General features: G+C 38.0%; 3 protein-coding genes across 6 annotated transcripts; all 3 read right to left on the reverse strand.

Moving 5' to 3' along the window:
- Positions 1 to 642: 642 nt before the first annotated feature.
- LOC128879747 (testis-expressed protein 47-like) lies at positions 643 to 2,031 on the reverse strand. The gene is made up of 7 exons (XM_054129178.1): positions 1,957 to 2,031; positions 1,820 to 1,885; positions 1,577 to 1,678; positions 1,372 to 1,482; positions 1,093 to 1,251; positions 851 to 1,014; positions 643 to 722 (listed from the first exon to the last, which is right to left on the reverse strand). Exons 1-7 carry the CDS (start codon positions 2,029 to 2,031, stop codon positions 650 to 652), a joined length of 750 nt encoding a protein of 249 aa, XP_053985153.1. The 3' UTR covers positions 643 to 649.
- Positions 2,032 to 2,832: 801 nt separating this feature from the next.
- Positions 2,833 to 5,813, reverse strand: LOC128879177 (nucleoporin SEH1-A). 3 transcript variants are annotated; one of them, XM_054128085.1, is made up of 7 exons: positions 5,539 to 5,813; positions 5,232 to 5,443; positions 4,988 to 5,144; positions 4,655 to 4,916; positions 4,347 to 4,568; positions 3,986 to 4,270; positions 2,833 to 3,448 (listed from the first exon to the last, which is right to left on the reverse strand). In XM_054128085.1, the coding sequence occupies exons 2-7, from the start codon at positions 5,340 to 5,342 to the stop codon at positions 3,271 to 3,273; spliced, it is 1,215 nt and encodes a 404-aa protein (XP_053984060.1). In that variant the 5' UTR covers positions 5,343 to 5,443; positions 5,539 to 5,813; the 3' UTR covers positions 2,833 to 3,270. The 3 variants fall into 3 exon arrangements, with proteins under 3 accessions (XP_053984060.1, XP_053984059.1, XP_053984061.1); XM_054128084.1 differs by having other exon boundaries at positions 5,232 to 5,813; XM_054128086.1 differs by lacking the exon at positions 2,833 to 3,448 and having other exon boundaries at positions 3,544 to 4,270; positions 5,232 to 5,811.
- A 393-nt stretch (positions 5,814 to 6,206) lies between these two features.
- On the reverse strand, positions 6,207 to 14,104 carry LOC128880226 (feline leukemia virus subgroup C receptor-related protein 2-like). 2 transcript variants are annotated; one of them, XM_054130070.1, is made up of 9 exons: positions 13,126 to 14,104; positions 12,373 to 12,610; positions 11,871 to 12,092; positions 10,877 to 11,101; positions 9,581 to 9,722; positions 9,268 to 9,473; positions 9,094 to 9,197; positions 8,885 to 8,995; positions 6,207 to 8,731 (listed from the first exon to the last, which is right to left on the reverse strand). In XM_054130070.1, exons 2-9 carry the CDS (start codon positions 12,454 to 12,456, stop codon positions 8,470 to 8,472), a joined length of 1,356 nt encoding a protein of 451 aa, XP_053986045.1. In that variant the 5' UTR covers positions 12,457 to 12,610; positions 13,126 to 14,104; the 3' UTR covers positions 6,207 to 8,469. The 2 variants fall into 2 exon arrangements, with proteins under 2 accessions (XP_053986045.1, XP_053986046.1); XM_054130071.1 differs by lacking the exons at positions 12,373 to 12,610; positions 13,126 to 14,104 and adding an exon at positions 12,172 to 12,318.
- Positions 14,105 to 16,613: the final 2,509 nt, after the last annotated feature.

The following is a 16,613-nucleotide window of genomic DNA, read 5'->3' on the forward strand; positions in this document are numbered from 1 at the left end:
CATTGCACTTATCGCATCTACATATGTATAGTACCATCGATAAATGACCAAGTTTTTTCTTTATTTACGAGGAACATCGTTCATCTTTACATATTAGTGTGATAATAACACAATTACGTTATTCGAAATTACGTGTCATCGATATACAAGTGTGTTTCATAATATCCGAATGAAAGTTCAAGAGTGAATTTAACAGACAACAATATTAAAACAACTATATTCGTGTAAATATTCATCCCACATACTCCAGTTGTTCGAATTATCGTCGCATTTCTGTGTATCAACATCGATGAACATTTTTAAAAATAGTATATTTTTTAACACGTTACATTTATTCTCGTTCAAGTATATCTAAATACGCGAAAGACTTGTATCATTTTCGTATTTATATGTGAGATAACGGTTTCCAGATTTCCAGATTCGCGAGTTGACGCCAAGTCCGCGATATCCTCTCTACCGACCAGCATTTGTACACCATTCGCTTCGTTACTAACGTATTTTAGAGTAGCCAAAGAAATCTCTTATAGACATTAAGAACATGTACACGAAAGCACCGTTTCAGCCTGTACATCATAACGAACGAGTCTGACCAGCTGCTTTCGCGAAAAGGGAACGACCCGTTTGAATGAAATTTGTACATGTAATTAGTTTAGCGATATATGACACAAATTTCATGTACCCCATACAAGGAGACGTTTTTTTGATATTGTAAATACTCGGAAATAAATAATCGTTTTTATTCAACATCCTTCCTTCCCTCTTTTTCGATATATTCGTTATTCGATATTGCAAGAGAACCGTGTTCGATAGACTTTGAACGAAGAGAAAGTTGTGAAAATGGTTACCTTGGTATAAATTGACCAACGGAACTGTGGCATACACTTTGAGAAATTCCTCCGCAGTGAAAAGGACGGGACAGTTGACGTTCAACAAGTACTCCAACACGGTACTCTCGGGGAAAAGTCTGGCAACGTTACCGCTTATGTTCCGTACAACATCCTTCATGGGAACTGACTTTTGCGACAAGTATTTTTACGATCAATTATCTGTCGGCGTCGACGTTGAATCGTTTAAATTAGATGGAACACTTACAAAATCGCGGACCGTGTTGCCGATATTGTCGCATAAAGTGTACACTTTTTTCAAACAATTGGATACCTGCGTTTGAATTTCAGTCATTTCGTGCGATTCCAATTTTTCTAATAAGGTAGGCGGGATCGTGTACACGTGAAACCATTCCGTAAAAAACCTCTAACAATTATATATCGGTATATACACACGAATATGATAAAATAATAATGATAACCAATGCGCGTTATTTCTTCTTTTCCTTTTACTATTTAGTTTTATTTTTACTGTAGCAGTGCTTACTTGATGGACATGCTGATGTGATGGAAGAAAAATTGCCTTTTTGAGTTTGCAATCCCCGTGTTGATTGCTATACAAGCCTTCCAAATGTTTATAAACAATTTCTTCCGACGCCTAATATTAACATAAATCGCTAATGGTTTTAACTGGACAGCGATATGTTTATATGTAAATTAAGGTTTTCAATCGTAACATTACATTCGCGCACCTCTAACACGTGCACGTAGTATTGCGGATATACTAGCAACAACCCACTTATGGAAATGTTCACGTAATCTGCTTTTAAATCGTTAATCACAGATTCCATTTTCTGTAAATTACATTCGTTACGATTAACCTACCGATATTACGCTACTTTCACGTATTTCATACTTCACACTTGTCACGTCCTTACACTAATTCCTACTTGAGCAAAATTTTAATTTCTTTCAATTACACCTATCATTCGTACCTTTTCCAAGTCGATATGCGAACCAACGTATTCTCCTATATATACGATACGCGTTATATACGTAACCTTTGCATATAAATTAACTGTTATTAGATCTGCTCTTTCTTTATGGCTTATAGAACTTACTGTTTACTTACCCTGTCAGCTGTGCGTAGATTTTTCCTAATCACATCCAGTAAACTCCTCCTGGCAGGTTCAAACACTCGTTTCATCATGTATGACGTGCGCAGAAAAAGGTTCCAATTTTCCACAGACGATACAAAAATATCACATCATTTCGGGATACTTTCACGAAACAATCTGACATGTAGAAACTGTTTCGATCGATCAAACTTCTGCAACGTTACAGATTCAACAAACGAAACGATCAAACCACCAATGAGTCATTATCGAAGTCAGCCACCGAATGTTCGCCGGATGCTTACTCCGTTAATCGCTTAGCTACGATTAAATTACTATTCTCCAATTACCAATGATTTAATCAGCAGATTATTTTATTATTACTATTATTATTATACGACACATTGTTTAATATATATCGAATATACGGTATACGTTATAAGAGGAATTCAAATTTCCCGCGAGAAATGGTGTCGCCATCTAGCGGTGAACATGCCGAACTATTTTTCGGAGTTTGGTCAGCGCCTCTATCGGGAAAACGCTCAAGTTTCTCCTCGATTAGTTTCCCTTGTCACCGCTAGATGGCGCTATTTACAGTATTTTTTACCGACCTGTCGGTACATTACCATAATGTCGGTAAAAATGCCGCCATCTAACAGTAAAAATACGTACTATTCGTCGACAAACTTGGGCGTTCTCCCGATAGAGGCGCTGACCAAACTCCGAAAAATAGTTCTGTGTTTTCATCGCTAGATGGCTATCCATTTGAACGAAAATACCGGGAACCCACTAGAGAAACTGTGATAATTTAAAAAGAAAGTTTAAAAAGTAAGCTAGTATCATATAAATAAACCATGTAATCATACTTCCTTATTATTAAATGCATATTTTATTTAAATTAAATACAAATATATCTACAACGGTAAAAAGAACAAATAAATATACGTAAAATTACATAGAAGAATTTAAAATTACAAGTGTACAAATAAGTTTTACATACATGTAGTAGTATGTGCGTATATACAAAATACTAATACTGTGCTTATACTGACTGCGTAAATGTGTAATTACAATGACTGCACTTATTATTGCTATATACATTGCCCGGGTGTAACAACGATAAGTACGTATTCGAGCGGTTTTTTTAGTCTTGGTAGTCTATGTATAATAAAAATAATACTGTTAAACGGGATAAACAAAAAAAAAAACAGTACCAACATGTTAAGAATTAAATTCCTACAATTCGCAAACATAAAGCTACAAAAGTTACTTGCATTTGTATTACAAAATTCAATAGAAACCTTTAAAACTTATACGTGCGTTAATTGTAGCTACTTTTTTGCCTTGGAACATTCTAAAATGGGGGGCGGCGGTGGAGTTGCATCGCTAGGATTTCCAAGCCATACAGATTTACTGAAGCGACCCTTTGTAACAGGAGCTTGCCATTTATTGATGCACATAACTGCAACTGTAGGCTTTTCTGCAGCGACCGTTGTTATAGCTGCAATTCTGAAAGCGAAATACAAATTATTTGTACAATACTAGTTACGGAATAGTTACTTACTCGGCATTTTTTGGGTAGGAAAAGAATAAAAAAAAGTGCATTATAATATAAATACAGCATTTATTAATTAGAGACCACATTACAAACTGACTGAGAAATATTTTCTGTAAAGTAATTATCAAAATATGTATCGAGCAATGTATTCGAGTGTACGTATGTAATAAATCAATATTTACAATTAATCTAATGCTTAGCGAAAATATACTAAGTAATCGATTAGCGTACCTAAACTTCACAAAACTTACAATTCATGTGAATCGGCTTAATACTACCAGAAATTAAAGCATATTTTTGTTAGAAAATAAGAATAATCAATGTCTTTATTGTACAAATATAAACCCAACAGTTTCCGTATGAAAAATACACAATCCTATGAAATAACATAGAGCGCGAAGCCATTAATTATGATAAAAAAACAAAATCATTTTTTCTAATGCCAAGGCACTTGATTTGGATGACTAATGGAACCTAATTTGTAGTACCTTGTCGTAGAAGGTGTTTGCTGTGTTCCTGCAGATTGATTGGGTGGTGTTGCTGCTGTAGGAATTTCAGCACTTTGAGCAGAAGTGCCATCACCTTTCAAAACGGCAACACACTTCCAATTATTAATATAATTATCTTTCCATAATCGCACACACCCGTCATCCCCTGAACTTGCTAAAATAGTTCCCATTATATTCCAACATACGCGCCAAACGGTAGAGTCATGATCAGTAAACTTTACTTCTGCAGTTTCAAAACGTGACGAACCGCTTTGTATGCTATCCCTATACCGATAATATTATGTAGTTTCTTATTTAATCAATATTCGTATAAATCTACGAAATTGGGGCTTATACTTACGGTATAGGTTTCAACGTAATTATTCGTACATCTTTTGTTGCCATAGCTAACGTATGGAAACTTCTGCCTAAATTTGGAGCAAATGCAATATCATGAACAGGTTCCTCGATTGACAATGTTTCTGTTTTTGCCCATCTTCTACTACTTTCCGAATATTCGTAAATAAAGACTTTGCCTCCATTCGGATCGTCGCTTGCAACTGCTAACATGGGGGGATGTAACCTAATATGCACAATAGATAACGAAACGTTAAATAATTCCAAAACATAAATCAAATATTTGTTTTTTTGACTTTCTTATTTCCTTACCTCGAAAGAGATGGATTCCACGAGAGACAACTACATTGAAGCTTGCAACTAATATCGTGTTGCAAAGTCCATTGACTCAAGTTCATAACATCGGGAGCTTCGTATATTCTAATTACTCCATCTTCGCTACAAGTTGCTAACAAGAGACCTAACGTTTTAGGTGCAAATTTCACATCTGTAACAGACTTTCGAGAGTCCACTAAATTTGTTCGCCTAACCCAATGTCTCATGCCACTTTCGCTAGGACCAGATCCTTCTCCGACTGTTAACGCAATGCAAAATTATTTCATAACTATAGCAGAGATGAAATTTAACGATCAATTACAATTTTACCTATCTCCTCCCACACGGCTGCCGTTCTGTCGAAAGAACATGTCGCGAGAACTTGACCAAATTCTGGATGGGCCCAAGTAACTTTCCAAACAGAACCACTGTGAGCTTTCCAAGATGCAGTTAAATGCCAATTACCATATTCATCTTCGTCCCAGACCTAAGTGAATTCGACCATTTTCACAAATGACTATAACAACAAATTCTAATAATACAACTGTACAAGTAACGAATATAAACTTTTAACCTTTACAAATTGATCACTGGAGCATGTTGCCATTCGTTGTCCATAAAAATCGTACGCGATATCGTGAATCAAATCTTTATGCTCAGCATTAATGCAATGTGCTTCGAACATTCTTAATGTTTAATTGAATATTATCGTATAAAACAAACTTCCGTCAATGATTGCAAGCGTGTTACAATAGCGTAGAGGTTAGACAATAATATTGCAAATTTCTTACATGAAATGAAGCAAAGATTAAAATATTAACAAATGCAATATATATACGATATATTACAAGAACCAAAGGTCGCCGATTAAATTCATTTACTTTCTGTAGTATTGTCTTAAAATTGATGTCTCGCTAAAAAGGAGGGAAAACGTAATACAACTACTTTCACTAACATCTTTTCAAATTGCTCCGATTATGGAAATAAGAAATTTCACAAAAATCCCGATCTAAAATCATTAATAAGACATTGGTAATTTGAAACGTTTTTACTTCTTTACACCTTGAATTTCAAATACACTATTCGAACAAATTTCAATCAAATTCGTTCCGCGCGAGGGAAATTCACTCAACTATCCCATGCATGTATAGTTCAGTGGGTCTGGTACTAGTAGCGACATCGGTGGGAAAACGCCCAAGTTTGTCTTCTGCCATGTTGTTTCTTTTTACCGACGACATGGTATGGTAATATACCGACAGGTCGGTAAAAATTCTGTAAATACTGCCATCTAGCGGTGAAAAGCGGAACTAATCGAGGACAAACTTGGGCGTTCTCCCGATAGAGGCGCTGACCAAACTCCGAAAAATAGTTCGGTATATTCACCGATAGATGGCTATGAAGTCGAATGAAAAAAGCGCGCAAAAAAAGTCTTCAATTTGAATTAATTATAGAAACATTGAAAGAGTAGCTCCTCCCGACATTGTTTAAACATTTATTAAATAACTATATAGTTTTAAACAGTTCGAGTATTAAAATGAATAGCCATTCATAGCTTCAACAATTTATTTACAAAGACGAGGAGCAACGTACATGATAAAAATGTTGAAAAATATACAATTGAAAAGAGCGGAAGACCAATGGACTGGTAGGAAAAATTGTTCCACTTCAATTTTTACTTTATTCTTTCCTTTCATGTATAAAGAATTTGAAGAAAAAGAAGGAATGTCCCGATCGATCGTTATAAAAAAAAAAAAGAAAGAAAGAATTACAGTAAAAATCGAATTCTATTGTGCATTCTTCACGAAAATTGTACAACTAAATACATTGCTGATACAGCAAAATTAATTAAACGAGATCACAGTGTAATCTGCGATTTTTGTTTATGCCTTCTGGAATTTTATCTCGAGAGAAACTTTCTACAGATTAATACTTTTGTCATAAAATATCATTTTCTACCAAAATTTCTTCGCTGGTAGAAAACTATCTCGAACGAACAACGATGAAACGTTCCATTTCCCGAAGATCATTTTACAATGTAAAAATTTGACTCGGATCAATACATAACGTTAGATATATCATCTTTATGTTACATCAAAATATGATAACTATCGCTATCGTAACGTTTGAACTTGTTACAATTGTACCTCTGTTTCCATTGTCCAACTGTCAGTTGCCAAGAATATAGTTTTCTGTTGTATACAAATATGTACATATACATGTGTCGCACATGATATGATATATCGATCGATTCTCAGAAAATACAATATATGTATACACATATCTATACGTAAACATTTAAATTGTTCAACTCTTTCTCGATTCGTAACAATTAATCATCTAACTAAGTTTAGTAACATTTTTTCTGGAAATCTTAATGATTATCGTCGTCGAAATAGAAGAATATAAAATCACGTTTATAATAGTTTTCTCGGTGGTCTTGGAATATACTTTATTTTCGTGATCGAGCCCGTTACTAGCCCGTTACGAGACTCGTTACTAGAAATAACGCGCATTATAATTTACAACAATCACAAGTGGTAGATTTGTGCACATTCCTAACGCTAGACTCGTACACGAAACATAGGAATATTGTCCTGTCTTATCGATGCAATCGTTATCCGCGATCTAAAAGTAAAGCTTGCGCGAATTATCAGCCGCTCAGAAAATACTTTACCTCGTTCTCGAAGATTAATAATCAAAATTTCGCATTCGATCGACATTTCTAAATTGGCCTTGGTGTACTCGTAACACGATAATCGCATTTTCCGTGGCTTCAAGTTTAATCAACGAGTTTATTAGTCGAGACTCGATAATTAAATTTCTGTGCCAGCGAAGGAAGTGTTCGCATACTTTAGGCGTTTCTGGGTCATCGAATTATCGAAAATTATTCGGGAAAATATGGTCCATAAAAATAGCCCAGTCCTTCTATTAACGTAGCTAGGCAAGTAAAAAATATTACAACATTTTTTTATATCCAAATATATAGAGATTAATAACTTGTTGAGTAGATTAAATCGTAACAATACGTTGCAACAAACAATGTATGCAGTTAACAATGTAACTTTCTTACTTACAACCACATACTCTTATAGCCTTTTACATCCGGTATTATTTTCGATAATTGTCTGCGATAAACATTGTTCAATTTTGTTCGGAATTCTGCTGTGTATAGTCATGTGTGTTGTAACTACAAGTCATCGTTGTAACGTTTCAACGATATTCTATCGTATACAATATAAACTATGAATCCACTCGATAGACGCATACATTTCTAACTCTGATACGAGTTTAGGGAAGCACGATGGTTTACCAACAACTATGTTTTCTACTCTTCGAGCATCAGTTTACACTTTAGTTTACCAAAGACTGGCTCAACGATTTACTCTAATTTTCTGTTTGAAATGTATTTATAATACGAATAAGTTGGGGCACAGACTCTCGAAATCTCTTCGGAACTATTTCTAGGCTATAAATATTGTATTATTATCTTCGATATCACTGTTTCTGTTCCTCCTAAAACTTACGAAAGACTACTTTACGCCTATTCCGAGTGTTCCCTTCGCGCTTTAGGTTCATCCTGCTTACTTTCAGTTCTCTTGGGTTTCCTAATATTACGGGTATACTATCTTGTCTCGAATTTTTTCGAGACGTTTAACAATTCGTTAGGAATCGAACTTGTTGTTCCTTTGATATGTTGACTTTTCGACTCGGAATGTCTATTCGAAAAACGTGTATGCGATACGTTTTTTTTTTCTGTTTTTTTTTTTTTACGTCGATCCTCGGATACGAGATACGGAACGCGATGGTTTCCTCTAAAATTTGGCATTCTGTCTTCGAAGATCGTTCGGAATGATGGTCGTGAGGAACCCACCGAAGGCCAGGGTGACGCAGAGAGCGATGTTCGCCCAGAAATCACCCCATAGATGAAGGAAGTAGCCGTAGGCGATCGTGAAGGCGATCCCGAATACCTGACAGACCGCATTCAACAGGCCAGCAGACGTACCTTCCGGTTCTGGGTACGTCAGTTCGGCCGCGAACTCGAAACCCACTGGCAAGTAGCCAGTCATGAAAAAACTGTGTAAAGCCAATACATTGCTTTAGTATACATACAGTTCGAGTTGGCCAGAAATCACACAATCGATTTATCAAGCTAAGCTAAAGTTTATCAACTCGATGAGTTTGCGATCGAAGAGTGTTTTTGTTAGGAGAACGATGCCTTATACTTACCCCAATATACCAGCTGTTACGTAAATAACGTATATTTGAGTGGTATTCAGAGTGAACGTAAAGATGATCATGCCAACAAACGAAAGAAGGTAGACTCCAAGTGTCGTTTCTCTGCATAAAAAAGAAATATGCTAGAAAGTTGAACCGGAGAAAACGGTTTTTCAAGAGTTTGTCTAAATTAAGAAACAGATCGTACGAGTAAAGCTTACTTGAATCTGTGCGTTTTATCGAGCACGATACCGCATACAACGGAACCCAACATTCCAGCGCAAACTATGGTCAAACCGATTCTACCAGCGTCTTTCTCGTGGTGCTGCGAAACCAGCGATTCAAATATACATCACGGTATATCGATTAGTTATTCGGATTAATGAATCACTAACCGGAAAATATTGGAGGACAATGGTGTTCAAGAGTGTACTGATGGCGTAAAAAATACCGACGTTGATGCCGTAACTCAGCAAGAGCAACAAGTAACCGATGTTGGTGACCAATTTCTTCACCGATTGTAAGAAACTTTCCGTGATTTCTGACTCTCTTTGCACGGCTTGGGCTGGACTTGGTGGCAACGGTGGCTCGGATTTGAAAACTGAAACGCAACTTTGTTAAGTATACCGAAATTATTACGTTACCCGGCACGCTTTTCATTGATTTTACCGATAACGATTTTTGTTCAATTCAAATGGTTGCACGTACAGCAAATGATTAGGCACAGAATGATGGTAGTAAAAGCGGCCACAATGTAGAACATAACTTGCATGCCACGTCCGATGAAGGTGATATCTTCGTTATTCGGCACCAACATCGGTGGGAAGAGGAAACCGATGGCTATGCCCAACTGTGGACAACGACGATACTTCACTTTAATGTTTACTATGAAAAGAAACAAATAAATAACGAAAAGAGTGGCGCGAACAACAAGTTTTCTTGTTTGAAACTAGACTCTGAATTTCACTAGTTTTGCTTGGAAATATTTTCAAAAGTGAACAATGTACACGGCTGTAGTTTCGAAATACGGTCAGCTGACCTAGAGATCAGCATCGAAAGATTTTGCTTGAAATTACTGTTAGGCCAGAGAGATACGCGGTAACCATTATTATTATGCGAAGGAAGTAAGAGATCATTATTCTTTTCAGCCCATCACGAGCGATTTCGACGAGAGTTCCGCCGCCCTCGAAGCATGGCAAAGTTCTATGACACGACCGATATGCCGTGCGCGCCGCGCCGCGCCGCGCCGATGTGATCGAAAACCTCGACAATCCATTCTGTGCTTTCAGTATGAATATTGCTATGCGAAATACGATACATAGAATAGATAGTATTAATGCCTAACTTTGACATCTGGCTATAGGTATTCTATAAATATTATATATGTAATATCATTAATAAAAGTCGGATTGTACAAAGTGGAAAATATGATCAATTTAAAAGGAAAAATGTGGAATAATTAGTAAAAAGGCAAGAGAAAAGGAAATGTTGATCGGGGTAGGCACCACGTGCAAGTTAGTGGGGCTAACGCAACGGGGTGTACCGTAATGATGGCAACTGTGAAATATGGTCGTTTAATTCGCTCGATGAGGTCCGATCTGATCTCCCTATCCCTGTTGCGAAATGAAACGTGGGTGCACGGTTCGGTCCGGGTTCCCACCTAATCACGTAACGGCTTAACTCGCGAACGACCCTGTCCATCGAATTAGAATTGTAGCCAGCAGGTAAGTAGTACGCACTCGAGTTCCACTCTAAACCGTGGCCGTTTAACGCGATCAACGGGGACGTCCGCGTCGGCGTCGTGAGACTCCAATTTACCCGTCCCGTTGTTGGAAATCGCGCACGGAACAGAATCAGATTAGAGATTACGCCCAAACTAAACAGTCCAACGTTTCCCAAACATGTAGTATTTCCGCTTTAAAATTGAAAACACATAGCGTAATCGAGGAAATCCTTTTAAAAATGGCTCGTTAAAAAGTTTCCAACGAGCAGTTAATTACCGACCTGATTTCCAAAAACGCCGATGCTGCACGCGCTGCTGACCTGATCCGGACCAAACCAAACAGCCGCTAAACGTGCTGGAACCGACAGTATAAAAGTCTGGCTCACGGCGACAATTGTCTGGCCGATAAAAGTCAGCCAAAATAGATCCGGGCTTACGCTGAAAGCTTTGATCCACGATCCTAGCGTCGTCCCGATCGCTCCTGTAAGCGCAGCGCATCTTAGACCCTGAAAACAAATTAACATTCGATCGCATTTGTCATTTTTGAAACAGTACAAACTCAACTCCGTCATTGTCTGGATAAAATGATGTTGCATAATACTTGTACAAGGTAGCTATACTGTATAACGAAATGTTTCTAATTTCTAGCCGTTATGAATGAAAAACGCACAGTGAGTAAACAACGATTAAACTTAACCAAGAGTTTCGTAAACTATTCGAATCTTTCTCCGTGAAATGATATCATCTCAAGTCCGTAAACTAGCAACGTCCGCTCGATCCATCAATCTACAGACCAAACAAACTCGCAACGTCTGCTCGATCCATTAATCCAGTATACAAAACAAGCAAACTCGCTTTCAATTCAAGTTTCAAGTGTTCTTGGATATACGAACATTTCGAAACGACGAAAGTTTCGCTCCAACTCGGATTAATTCAATTATTGTATCAACCGATTCGCGAACTTGATAGTGGTGTGAAAAATCCCTCGAATAAAATCCGACAAATGTTTTTTTGGAATATAATCTGTTTACCCTTCGATACAGTTTATATTGCTTGCTCTTCTTGCTTCGTCCCTTACCAAACACTTGAGACGTATACATTTTTATACGAGTTATTGTACAATAATTAATTCGCGATATTCATGGCAAAGTTTACGAGATTGTCGATAAATAAGTAACTAGGTAGGCTAGGAACTCGCGGCTACGAATCGTTTGAAATTTTATAATTATCGACAGTGGACTGAAAATAACAGAGTAAACGTAATGCTATACTTACGTATTTGTCGAGGAGATAACTCGCTGGAAAAATGAATGGAATGTAGGTTATCATAAATATCATGCTGGTCATATCCACTGCAAAGCTGGACACGTTATAAAACTTGGACACTATATTTGCGATGATACTGTATTGGATCCATTGCATAGCGTTGCTGGCACTGTATACCACGAAGATCATTAGAATTAGCCATCGTCGTTTGTAAACTTTCGTCTCGACCATCTGTAATATATAACAAGTGGGTTTAATTTAATCGAAATTTACTAGGATGGGAATCCTCTCTTACTGCTCCCGAATCTACCTTCTTCTCTCCGCTCGAATACAATTCCTTCGAGCCTAACTTTTCCCAAAACTAGTTACATGGTATAGCCATGATAATAACTTTCAGATGATAATCAAATTCTCGTTAATATGAATCGATATCGATATCGTTATTCAACATTTTTGATTTGGACAAATATTTTGCTACTATGTCTGACAGAATCGAGATGCTTTTGTTCACCTGAATCGGTTGAACCCCACTTTCGATGGCCTTAACATAGTCTGCGGAATTTTTCATCGTTTTGGTGTTTTGCCCTTGGTCCATAATCTCAGCGAAATAATCGAAATATAGCTAATATCGAAACGATTAGGGTAAACCACTTCCGCGACACATTCGACGTTTTCTTCTTATTCTTCTTCTAGTTTCTCTTTCTGATTTCTAAACGCTTTATTCGAATGTTGTCAGTCGTGATGGCTGCCTGAAAAGAAACGAAATAGAAGAAAAAAAAAACGAAAGAAAGCAAATGTTCGATTAGGACGGCGACCGCTGTGGTGTGTTCTCGAGGGTTCTTTCAAGGTAAGCTGCGAGCTGCGAGAATCTTAATCATTTCGCCTAGTTTAAAGTACCAATTAGCGACGGCCAGACTTTTCACTCGGTGCTTCTTTGAAACAATGCTAGAGACAGAATGTTGGCATTCTCGAGAAACGTGGACAATGCGTTAAGGGCACAGGTACCCGATGAGGAGAACAAACTCGTAAAGGTCTACTCGAGTATCTTTCTACATTCTATATTTGCGATCAAAATGAATCGTGAATTTGATTTTATTCGTTCGGAAACGATTAAAAGAAAAGACTTTTCCGAAATCCTTCATTCTTGAGATTCGATTACCTTAAGCGGAAAAACTGGTTACGAAAGAACAGATCGTACAACGACATCCAAGTCTAACAGAACGTAAAATAATTAGTTTGCATTAAAGGAGAAGCCAAGACTTACCTGGAAAACAAGACTCACCGATGAACGATATACTTCCTCTATATCGTACCTAAGCGTTCGAATCGTTCGCCAATCGAGATCTATACGTTCTCCAAAGATTCGAGGCGCCACGCAATCCACGTGGTTTTCGCGACAGAGATTCACGCCGGTTGCGCGATGGAAACAACCTGGCTGTTTATTATTCAGCTACGCGCCAATAGAAACTCTCTTGTTTCGGCGAGTTGACGTCGTCGTTGCCGACCCGATCCACGTGCGAATGTTTTCTTATTCAACGTCAAATGGTAACTGTTTGTAGCAAAATTGAACCACTTTGTCGACAACTATGTGGAAAGTGAGTTTCTTAGCTATCTTTGACGAGTGACTAGACGCTTGGTCAAGATCCACGTGTAAAAGACACGACGACCTTCACCCTGACGTATCGATTCTACTCGAAGGACACGCAAATGATCTCTAAACCGTGGAATAAACTCGGAAATGTTGTCCAAGAGTCTTCCGTATGGGAAAACTCGAGCAACGTAATCTTTTGTAAAAGATGTTGTTGTTGTTGTCGGTGGTGGTGGTGGTAGTTTCCTTGCGCGGTTTCTCTCTTTCTGTGTTTCATAGGTTGTATCGATCAGTGGTAACGGGTTAACAGGTCTCCGATGGAGCGGAGCACGTCGATGGACGTAAAACGTTCAACTGTCTACTAGATCCTCGGTCATGGTACGATCGAGTCGGTTTCCGACATCCGAGTCCACGGAGCGCTGGACAATAACTAAATCCGATGGATTCGTCGCAGCTCGTACCACCTACGTCCTTCGACTGATAGCAGGCTTGTCTCGCGCACATCGTCCGACCGTGGACGCCGACAGCTCATTGCTTCTGCGCGAGTTGCCCGACGCGACGCTTCGAAACCAACCGCGGAGATTAGGAAGATTGCGATAACACGCGCGCGCGTCACCTCTACCTCTACCTTTTTATTTTCCAAAGTGTTGGGCTAGCCTCCTGACTTTCATATTTTTCCTGGTATCGTCTCTTTAATCATCGGTCCGACTATCATATTTATTTATCGATTTTTCAGAAAATCGACCTGCGCATTTCTTCGTTATTATTCGTTGTAATTCTCGCGAGCCCTTTGAGAACGATCGATCGATATCTCGATTACTAGGTTGATTGGCTTCTTGGAGCAACAGGTGTACATATAAATTGCACGTATAATCGAATTCCATACTATTATGATATTCTCGTTTGGAAGGTGTACCAACGTGTACCAATGTTTTAGCAAAGAAATTATTCTCAGTCTGTGTACATTGAAATTTATCACAAATTCTGAGAAACGACGCCGACGAGACACTCGAAGTAACTATCCGACTATAGACGCGATAATTTTATCGATATTTAGGTATGTCCTTCGAGGAAAGATGATCGTAACGATACCGACAGAAGTCGTTTTAGCGCGTGTACAAACAATATAATCGTTGGTTTACCGATGCGGATCTTTTGCTCGCACGAAACTGTTTCGTTCGAAATAATACGGATTAAACGCATCGTGTTTCGCAAAATCGCTCGACGAGCGCTTTTCCTATCGACTTATTGTATAAATTTTTATCAGGACAGACTTTGTTACCGAAAAATTACGTGCAATAAATGGCCGTTGCACGGGTGACAGAATGACGGCAACGACAACGCTGTCGATTGCACGGTTCGTGCTCGGAGCGTGATACTATTTCGAGCAAACAGGATCCTATCCAGAATATCGTGACTTAAGCCTTCGTAAAGCCAATTTTATTGGCAGCGAATAGTATAGTAAATCATTATTGTGTTGTGAACAATGAAACATCTTGCGGTACTGTCTAGAGGAACGCACGGAGTAGATCAACGCGAGTGTTTACAGTAGCGATAGCGCGAACAAGGAAGCGAACGAATTCTTAATTTCATTTTGTGGAAACATGATTAATTCGATGTACAGGGAATAACGATCAAGCAGACACCTTACGTAACCAAGTGTATAGTTGTTCCCATTTTCCGATCGCTGTAGAGTAGAACGTGATTTGATTCCTCATCTTTTCGGAATTCTACATTTCTTCGGAAAAATTTCTCTTTCCATAAACGCGATACCAATATCTCCTAAAGTATGCAATCCGTCGTTTTCTTATCGGTATTTTGATAATTAGCTAATCGCCACGCTAAAGGTTTCATCGGTCGGTGAGATAACAAAATCTGTTGAAACAATTGTCTCGTTGTTCTAAAACGTGTTAGAAACTTTATTCACCTCGAGTATATGTTCCTCCAGACAACTAATTATTCTCCTCGCAACAAAATTTCGCATCGCCTCACCTTTTTTTTCCTTGCATTGTCACGTCGTGTTTTCATATGGAAGAATCAAAGCAATGTCAAACGAGATTTTTCAATTTTATCAATTTTGTCTACATATATGTATAATTATGCAGCAACCAAATCGATGAATCGGAATACCGATCCGATAAGATGCGTCAATGGTACAACATTTAGCGATGACCGGTATCGTTTATATCTCTACATGTATATTATCCGCGTACGATATATTACACGATATAAATTATTATGCTCACCGAGACGCGAGCCGCCTACACCACACCACACCACACCACACCACACGACGTTAAGTTATGCAACGTTTGTTCGTCGGACCTATGTAAACCTGGCACAGAACGTGTTCCATAAATATTAAGCAAGTGAGACGACGCTTAATCCTCCAACGTCTTGCATTTTTAAGAGGAAAATGACGCGATGGGTATTATCTTTCGCGAGTTTTTCCACTTAAAAAATCGAATTAGAATTCAGAATTCTTCTTTTCATGCAGCAGTTTGTCTCAGAGTAAACTTTTATTTAAACCTTTGATAACGATAAATAAACTTTTATCTAATCAACGTGCACTTTTCATACACAACCGTTACGTTCTTCGAACGTAACGAGTAGTGTTAAGTAAAATTAGTATTCTGTTTTTATAATAATCCTTTAATTTTTATGAGGACGTGTTTACAATTACTGAACACGAATACAAATACGAATACGAACACGAACACGCGCGCAATGGCTGATACGAGCTTGGAGATTACTGGAATCGGTTGGCATCGTAAAACTGCGACATTCTATCGGCGCAGCGACCAATTTTTCACGCATCCACCACTCTTATCGGGCACTGATTTCGCTACCAATTAGACCGTTTGTTATTTTGCGTGATGAACCGTGCACATTAAATCTATGCTTTCAACGAGAGGAAATGTTTGCGAACGTCGCGATACGAATAATGAGTCACAAGTTGTTCGTACTCAGGCACATCGAAACACAAGATTTTTCGCCAAAAAGTTTAGCCTCTTAGAAAAATTCATACGATCAAATTTGCTTGTACCAAAGTTTCATACTTGATGTAGGTAATGCTTGCATACGGAACCGATTAAAAAATTTGAAAGTTTTAAAAACACGATAACATTATAGAGGTTTGAAGTTTTTATCCAAACAGTTGAACA

The sequence above is a fragment of the Hylaeus volcanicus genome, chromosome 7, assembly GCF_026283585.1.
Source record: "Hylaeus volcanicus isolate JK05 chromosome 7, UHH_iyHylVolc1.0_haploid, whole genome shotgun sequence".
Taxonomy (NCBI): domain Eukaryota; kingdom Metazoa; phylum Arthropoda; class Insecta; order Hymenoptera; family Colletidae; genus Hylaeus; species Hylaeus volcanicus.

What these genes read in the sequence shown, in the direction of transcription:
- LOC128879747 (XM_054129178.1), bottom strand. Translation starts at nt 2,031, where the DNA reads ATGAAACGAGTGTTTGAACCTGCCAGGAGGAGTTTACTGGATGTGATT. An exon ending in CGCATATCGACTTGGAAAAG is followed by an intron (nt 1,679 to 1,819) that starts GTACGAATGATA and finishes TGTAATTTACAG; the next exon opens with AAAATGGAATCTGTGATTAA. An exon ending in ACTACGTGCACGTGTTAGAG is followed by an intron (nt 1,483 to 1,576) that starts GTGCGCGAATGT and finishes TGTTAATATTAG; the next exon opens with GCGTCGGAAGAAATTGTTTA.
- LOC128880226 (XM_054130070.1), bottom strand. Translation starts at nt 12,456, where the DNA reads ATGGACCAAGGGCAAAACACCAAAACGATGAAAAATTCCGCAGACTAT. An exon ending in GTTATCTCCTCGACAAATAC is followed by an intron (nt 11,102 to 11,870) that starts GTAAGTATAGCA and finishes ATTTGTTTTCAG; the next exon opens with GGTCTAAGATGCGCTGCGCT. An exon ending in GATAAAACGCACAGATTCAA is followed by an intron (nt 8,996 to 9,093) that starts GTAAGCTTTACT and finishes TTTTTTATGCAG; the next exon opens with AGAAACGACACTTGGAGTCT.
- LOC128879177 (XM_054128085.1), bottom strand. Translation starts at nt 5,342, where the DNA reads ATGTTCGAAGCACATTGCATTAATGCTGAGCATAAAGATTTGATTCAC. An exon ending in AGCCGTGTGGGAGGAGATAG is followed by an intron (nt 4,917 to 4,987) that starts GTAAAATTGTAA and finishes TTGCGTTAACAG; the next exon opens with TCGGAGAAGGATCTGGTCCT. An exon ending in ATTACGTTGAAACCTATACC is followed by an intron (nt 4,271 to 4,346) that starts GTAAGTATAAGC and finishes TTATCGGTATAG; the next exon opens with GGATAGCATACAAAGCGGTT.